We start from the raw sequence: 8,865 nt of genomic DNA on the forward strand, positions 1-8,865 counted from the left end.
CATGTTGAGACATTATCCACAGTGAAGACTGTTCAAAGCATCTTTATAGTAATTTTCCAGTGCCCAAGAAATAGCCTTCAGTCCAGCTCTCAGAGATGGGGTAAGAGGCTCGCCTGCAGTGGGTACTGCCTCTGTGGGTGTCAGGTAAGAGGTTGCGATTTTGCAAACATCCCCTGTGGCCATTGCCATTTTTTATGCCTTGCTGTCCTGATTATAAAAAGTACAGCATGTAGGCAGTACAGGCATAGGTACCTCTACGATGAACAAATATGTGATGGAAAGATGAGAAAGATAAAAAAATAAATAAAAAACAAACAAAAAACAACAGAGTGTTACCTGCACTGTGGAGAGAGGTAGAATTGGAGCCTTGATGACAGTGAGGACCAGGCTGATGTGAGTGATCTGCACTGCCCCCTATGCTATGGTGATGTTTGGACCCAAGAAGCCACTAAGGGCCATGTCTGGGTCTATGGTCTTACTGTAGCCTGGTTCTTTGTTTATGTCTGTGGCCCTTGTTGCCACCAAAGGCAGTGTAGATGTCTCTGGTCTCCTATGGGGCTCATTATCAGCTTCAAAATTTCATGAGAAATACCATGTTAACAGTAAAGGTTTAAAGAAAAAAAATTATTCACTTGGCAACAAGCCAAAAAAATAATAAGTGTCCTATGTGTTCTCTGTCCCATTACCAGCTGGGAGTAACCCTAGGGGTACCAAAAGAAATAAAATCTGGCAGATGGATGTGTTTCATTTTGGAGAATTTGGAAGAAAAAGATATGTCCACCATACCATAGATACTAATTGTGTAATTACAGATTTGTTAGAAATAATGGCTATTATGGGGATACCTGCAAAAATAAGGCTGAAAATGCTCCTGAATATGCATCAGTAAGATGAAGCAATTCTTTGCATATTGTAATTGTATAATTACAGATTTGTTAGAAATAATGGCTATCATGGGGATACCTGCAAAAATAAGGCTGAAAATGCTCCTGAATATGCACCAGTAAGATGAAGCAATTCTTTGCATATTATAATATAAAGCATGTTACTGGTATACCACACAATCCTACAGGACAGACAGCTGTAGAAAGACCTAATTGTACTTTTAAAAAGATGCTTATAAAACAAAAAGTGAGGGTAAAGACCCCCAGGGATAGGCTGAATAATGCTTTGTTAACTTTAAGATTTCTTAATGTTGGTGGAAAAGGAACAACAGCAGCTGAGAGACACTGCGTTATAAAAAAACAAAACAAAACAAAACAAAACAAACAAACAAAAAACTGTAGGACTAGAACAACCCATTTAAGGGCATATTGACAGCAGAATGGAAACCTGCAATTCTTTTGAGATGGTGATATGGTCATACTTATGTATCTACAGGGAATGAAAAAATTATAGTGACCAACAAAACTTACAGAGATTAGATTTGACCAGGAAAGGCCTCCTACTACCTGATACTTGAATATCTTAACATTGTAAATGAATCTTGTTGGCTACCTGGTCCTTATGATTCAAAAATGTACCTATAATATTATCTTTTTTTGTCTTTTTTTAATTTTTATTTTTTATTATTTTTATTTTTATTATTAGTTACATTTTATTAACTCTGTATCCCAGCTGTATCCTGCTTTGTCATTCATCCCAAACCCTCCTTCCATCCCTTATCTCTCCCTGCCCCTTTTCAAGTCCACTGATTAGGGAAGACCTCCTCCCATTTCATCTGACTGTTTTATCAGGTATGGCCTAGCAGGACTGCTCCTTGCTTTTAAAGTTTGTTTATTTTCTTTTTTTTAAAGTTTGTTTATTTTCAAAGCAAAAGACCAGATAACAATGGAAATTAAATGAGTAGCCCAGGTGATTTCAGCCTCACATACTGCCTCAGTTAGTGTTGCCTCAAGAATCAACACCCAGGTCAACTTCAAAAGGGCTAGCTGAAGTGATCAATACCACAGGGGCTGGACAGAAAACAGGCAGACTAGACAGAACACTCAGAGACTGAACAAAAACCAGAGACATGTCAGAGAAAGATACAGCTAGCTTTTTCAGCACTTGGCCAATATCCAAAGTTTTTAAGGGTTCCCAAAAAGATGTTTTCCACCCAAATAACAAAATATAATATTAAGAACACGACGCCTCAATTCCCAAAAGGTAGGGTGGGGTTGTGTTGATTGTTTGGTGGGTTATGGATTGATCATGGTAAGGGGGGAAAAAAGTAAAGGTTAAAATCAGGGATATCTTTCTTTTTCTCTTCTATCATTCTTTTCTTTTATCATTTTTTTCTTAGCCAATGTTACAGAAAAAGAGAGAAAAGGGGTGGGAGGGATATAGGATTATAGGTTAAAAGGTAGATTATTGAATTTCCTACTGTAAATTTCCTATTGGTATGGACTGTAGTACATTGATGAAAATTTAAGGTTGTTTTGTTCAACTTTTGCTTAATGTATTCTACGTATACAGCTCATTTGAAAATGTGGCGTAAAACTCTGATCTTATGAGAACTATTGCGAACTGTTCCAGATGATTAGCAATGCAAGTTAGTAGTTAGCAACCTATAGATAGTCGTACTTGTAGTCTTATTAGATACTACGTTAGTTAATTACAGAAGTAAGCTTTATTTAGTTTCCTGTATATATTTTCAAGGTTAAGTAGATAGTACATAGCTAGACACAAACAACGTTGCTTGATAGATAGACAGATATTTAGGTAGATAGATATGATTATGCACTATATGTTGCTAGATGAATAGGTGGTCTTCAAACGCTTCAGATATCTAAACAATATAACATTTAAAGATATTTTAATAATAAAGGGATTTTCTGACAGAGACACATCTGCTCTTGGCAGCACCTCTAATCTCCTTCAGAGAAAATGATGGGTATCAAAAGAAACAAATGTGGCAAGATTGCCACTGGAGAAAAAACTGTCTTTCAACTGCTGAAAGCAGGCTGTCTGAGCAAACTGTGAACAGCAAGGCACTGGAAAACTGACTGTCCAATTTTGCAAAGACTAAGTGGTCAGTCCCTCAAAATTCCTGATTCACAGAAAAGCCTGTCAGATATTCTGTACCAGTAGGCTGAAGATTGGAAGCCCCAGCAACACCTGGGAACCTCTGGCAACTCTTGAGGCAGTCAACTGTCCCTGTCATTTCTATAGCTGTGGTTGCTGATAGTTCTATGCATCCTATATGTTTAGGTATTATTTTTTGCTTCTAGTGTTTTTGATGCGGTTAAAGACTAGATAGTCGTAGTTTTACTACAATTAAGTTTAAGGTATAGAAAAATGTTTTAGGTTGATAGATATAAGAAAGTAGATTAGGTACAGAACTTAGGACTCACCAGGATAGGATAGATAGTGGAATATTTTTTTCCATGATTGCCAAATACAAATGGATTGGACATTTTAAATGTAATTCTTACCTGATAATTCTCTCAATTCTTATTGTATACAGTTTATTAGTGTTAGAGAAAAAAAAGACATTTTTGTTTAAAAAGGAAAGGGGAAGTGTTGTAGATGTTTTGGTTTATGATATGTAAACATGTTTTTGTTAATATCCCAATTTGGAGAGGTTTAGTTTGTCCACATATGTTAAGTGTCCCCTGCAGAGCATGGTTGAATTCTGAGGACTTTGAGGGGTATGAATATGGCAGCTAAGAGGAAGAATTAGCAGCTGCTTGGAAAAGTATGGTTGCTGCTGGTTCTTCCTGATGCTGCATTTGCTGTTTACTGATTTGCTGGTTACCTGGACTTCTGGATTTTTTATGACTGATGTTGGTATTGCCCCCTCCCTTCAAATCTTCATGACCCTACACATCAAGAAGTAACAGAGAGTACTATTGCCTTGTTCCTATACCACTTCTTTTACTCTTACCCATTATTGAGGTATTGGAAGGGCAGTAGGAATATTTAATAACCTTAAATAAAGTAGATTTGTTAAAAACTCAAGACTGCACACATACTTGAACACAAAGCAAGTCTCAACAGACATAAGAAAATTGAAATAACTCCTTGCATCCTATCAGAACACTATGGACTGAATCTGGACATTAAAAACAAAATGCCTGCAAACTCATGGAAACTGAACAGTTTTTCACAGAATGAAAAACTATCAAAGACATAAATAAGAAGAGAAAGGAAAGATTTTTCTGTAATTCAAAGTAAAAGAATACATACCATCCCCTAATATATAGGATACATTGAAAGCAGTGCTAAGATTAAAGTTCATAGCACTAAATGCTGACATTAAAAAGTTCAAGAGATTTCATGTTAATAATTCACAGTACTCCTGAAAACTGTAGAAGCAAAAAAAAAATCACACCCAAGATGACTGGATTGTAAGACACAATAATATTATGGCTCGAAATAATAAAATAGAAATAAGGAACAATTAAAAAATCAATACAGTAAACTGTGTTCTTTGAGAAAATCAGCAAGATAGACAAACCCATATCCACACCAAAAAAAAAAAAAAAACAACAAAAAAGCAGGAAGAGAATATCAAAATAAACAAAAGTAGAAACAAAAATTTGAACATAACAAAAGACACAAAAGAATTCTAGAGAATCATACGAATATATTTTGAAAAACAGTACTCCAACAAACTGGAAAATCTAAGAGAAAATGGTAATTTTCTTGATATGTACCACTTACCAATGGTAAATCAAGATAAAATAAACAATTTAAACAGAATATTAAACCCTAGAGAAGTAGAAGCAGTCATTAAATTTTTTCTAAGTAGAAAAAAGCCCAAGGCCAGAAGGCTTTAGAGCAGAATTCTCCAGACATTCAAAGAAATGCCCTCATCTGGCTTCTGCAGGCACCAGGTTCATGCATCGTGCACAGCCATGCATCCAGACAAAATAGTCATAGACACAAAAATGTTAAAAAGAAGACCCTCCCATCATCTCCATTTGTCTACCAGTGTGCCGTCCTCAGCTATTGAAGCTGACGGGTCAGCAAGGGTTTTTCTCTTTAGTACACTTAGGGACTGGTGTCAAAGAACACTCAGCTCTGACAGGATGCTTTGAGTTCTCTAACCTCATCCTCTTCTACTGACTCAGAGAATCTGTGCAGGCTCTCCTGAGAGAAGTGATACCTGTGGGCTCTAGGCCTGTAAACCAGGACAGATTTTGTTCATGGCTGTCACTCTGTATAAGGACCTTCTGTATCTTGAATGTAGGAATAAACTTCTATATCCTTGGTACCACGCTGCTGATTTTAACTAAGAATACTATGTCAATGTTTTATCTGAGTATTGGAAATCTTTCTATGCCTACTGTTTCTTATCACATATATTGAGTAGACATAGCCACTCATCCAGAGAATAAAAGATTCTAAGTGCTGGAACAGAAAAGCTGAGTTCAACCTTATAATCCTAAGGATAAACTGCATCTGAGACTGATATTCCCTGATTCTCGATCCACAGTGGTGTCCATAGAAGAGGTTGCTCTGTCCCAGGAGCTGAAGGTCATCAGCTTCAGACTTCATGTTTGCAAAGGTGGAGGCATATCAATCAGGAATGTATTCAGCCAGCAGGGTTATAGTTCATTCATAATCAAATCCAACAAAATCTAATGCACAAGGACATACTGTGGAAACTTGATAAGTAATGAGGAAATGTTGGGTTCTTTAAATTATTCATAATATAACTTAAAAATTTTATCTCTTTCGACACATTCTCTTCCCTCACATACTTTGAGAAGCCCATGGAGTGTTTGGATTTGTAAGATCCCTGGTTCCATTTGTTCAATCTGAAGAAACTTCTGGAAACATGAGAGCACAATCTGAGTTCAATGCTGCTGTCAAAAAGCAAAGTGAAAATTTTTGTGAAGATCAAAGGCATATGCCATCTTATTAGACACTGACAGAGTCAGAGCTCTTTGTCTGTCATAGTCTAGACCTTGAGATTAGGAACTTCCTGTATCCACATATGGTCTACCTCTCTCATATGATGTGTTAGTGGTTTACAGAGAAGATCTGCATGTGCTTATCAGAAATTATTTAACATTTTATACCTGAAAAGTAGATGTATAAAATCATATATGTAATCAAAATAAAATAAAATGCATACTAGATAAGTGAATATTTATTTTTAATAGTATTTGAGGCTTAATTGTGAAATATTAACATCAGATAAATAATTCGCTTTGTGTAGATAATGACATGAGCTGCCTTGTAACCAGATGATTATTGATACACATTTTTGAGACATTTTCTCGGTGTATAGACTATATTGTCCTAGAAGTTGGTGTGTACCTCAGGCTGGCCTCAAACTCATGAGTCTCCTGCTTTTGTCTCTCCAGTTCTGGGAGTACAGACGTGAATCTCTACTCCTCATCATGATATTTGATTTATTGATTTTTCTTTTATACTTTACACATGATTCTGACTTTATAATTTACTTCTTACATATACTTTCAGAGTTCAGTAATATGAAGTCCTGGCAACTTCTGTGATTTCTCTTGTCACTATTTAATTTTTATACTTAGCCAAACTTCTCTTTTTCACCATTTGGATAGCAACTATCGCTGATGTATTGGTCTCTGTAAAATCGTTAAGTACATTAGGATGGCTGTGTCCCCTTCTGGAGAAACTTACATGTTTATAATGTCAGAAGCCCATCTTAATCCAATTTTCAATGCTGCTAATTTCTAAATTATACTAGCATTTGTATTTCTTGAATAAAAACTCATTATTGGTCTACAGCAATGACTTCATGAAAAATCTGTTTTTCCTTTTTCATTTATCAAGATTTAAACCCCTCTTTCAATTTCCTGAATTTTTAGGGAGGATAGTTGTTAGTTGCCAGAGACCAAGAATCCCAGGCACATATCATGACTGATGCTGGAGCTGGAGGCTGCAATTAGCTTTGACCACCTGGATAGATTGCTTCCTGAGACCAGGAGCCACCCCCCACCTGATCCCCCCACCTGATCCCCCCACCTGACCGGTTTCACGAGATAGTCTCCCACCCCCTCCCTCCTATTTTACTTCCTTATTCTTTGAGCTTAAAAGTAAAGCTTTGTCCCACAATAAACGGGACTTTGACAAGGAAAACTGTTTGGTCCTGTTCTTCTCTCTCGCCCATTTTTCTTCAGGCTTGGCCCTCTTCGAAGACCCACGAATTACCGTCCCCGCAGGCGGGTACAGTGAGTTTCTGCTAGGTTTCCTATGCTTTGAGATTAAAATTCCTCTGATATCAGTCTTAAATTAATATCCACCAGGATATCCAGAAAGTGAATTCTAGGCTGCTCTTTGCATCTTAGTCTCTTGTTTATCTAGAAACTAGAGCCCAAATGTGTAAGGCCCTGTTCTCTGTCTTCAGTATAAGAGTGGCTTTGGAGATGAGAAATACTGAACACATTTAACCTCAATTTTTTTTCCTTCATCGTTTCTTTCCTCTACCATTTCTTTCTTTTATGGCATGCTTTCTTACTGTGTTTCTTTCACTGTGTATGTGTGTGTGTGTGTATGCATGTGTTATTTTTTAACACAGCCTATCGTTTTCCTAAGATTGTCAGTCTGAGATAGCTCTACGAATGTTTCTACAGAAGTCAACTGATTTAAATATGTCTTGGATTTTAACCCAGGTCTGCTGTTAGAGCACATAGTACTTTTCTGTTTGAGAGCTCTAAGGCCTTCTTTTTCAGTGATTGCTCATGCTCCCTGTGATAGTATTTTTGACTGTTGATTGACACAAGCTATACTCACAGACACTGCACAGGCATTTGCTTATGCATTTGCTGACTGCTTTGCATGGGCATTCTGCAGTCCAGCTGCTGAGAATTTATAAACCAGGCCTTTGCAGTGACAACTGAACTGCATCAGACAGCAGGGGGAGCAAGATGAAGTCACAGACCCAGGTCCTCATATCCCTGCTTCTATGGATGTCTGGTGAGAAACTCAAAATACTATCTTTGCAGAGTCACTTCTTTGTAGATAAGAAATTTAGAGAATGCCAGTCTCTATGATTCTTACATTATAATATTCTGATAAAATGATAGTAAATGACTAATTTCAACTGTTTTACAATCTCTGTTTATATCTATATGCATGTTCATTGTGTATTTCTGATTGTAGGTGCCTGTGCAGATATCACGATGACTCAGTCTCCATCCTTTCTGGCTGTGTCAGCAGGAGAGAAAGTCACTATCAGCTGCAGGTCCAGTCAGAGTCTTTTATCCAGCAAAGACCAAAAGAACTACTTGGCCTGGTACCAGCAGAAACCAGGGCAATCCCCTAAGCTGCTGATCTACTATGCATCCACTTGGCACACTGGGGTCTCTGATCGTTTCACAGGGAGTGGATCTGGGACAGAGTTCACTCTCACCATCAGCAGTGTGCAGGATGAAGACCTGGCAGATTACTACTGTCAGCAGCATTATAGTACTCCTCCCACAGTGCTTCAGCCTCCAACACAAACCTCCTTGAGAGTCTCAGCAGCTGCCTGCAGCACACACAGCCCTGGCTGTGCACACTTCCCCTTCATCGTGATAGCAGATGTGGCTGAAAACATGATGAAAAAGTTTGCAGACCCTCTTACAAAATTATGGGTTCAACAATTCTGACGTCTTTTTCTAAGAGAAACCTTTATATGAAAATGCAAAAAAGAACTCAGCATTGTCTTTCTATTTCTTCTGTACCACATCACCACAAACTGCGCTGCTTTATATTATCTTTCCACAGTGTTGCAGTTCTGATATCCTATGTAATGATGATGGTGGGAACTTTATTTCAACTTGAGGGCTCTAGGAAAGAGTACGTTCCTTGGCTTTTGTAGATTATAGACGGTTTGTCTTCTTTCCTTTCTTCCTTTCTTCCTTCATTGGTGGTGACCCTATCTGCTGCTAATGATTGTACTTTCCATAA

General features: G+C 37.5%; 1 gene segment (V, D, J or C); it reads left to right on the forward strand.

The window, feature by feature from the left end:
• The first annotated feature begins 7,827 nt into the window (after positions 1-7,827).
• On the forward strand, positions 7,828-8,564 carry LOC132649317 (immunoglobulin kappa variable 4-1-like). The segment is given in 2 exon segments: positions 7,828-7,890; positions 8,077-8,564. Coding segments are annotated over 2 exon segments (537 nt in total).
• Positions 8,565-8,865: the final 301 nt, after the last annotated feature.

This window comes from Meriones unguiculatus, chromosome 19 (genome assembly GCF_030254825.1).
Source record: "Meriones unguiculatus strain TT.TT164.6M chromosome 19, Bangor_MerUng_6.1, whole genome shotgun sequence".
Classification (NCBI taxonomy): Eukaryota; Metazoa; Chordata; class Mammalia; order Rodentia; family Muridae; genus Meriones; species Meriones unguiculatus.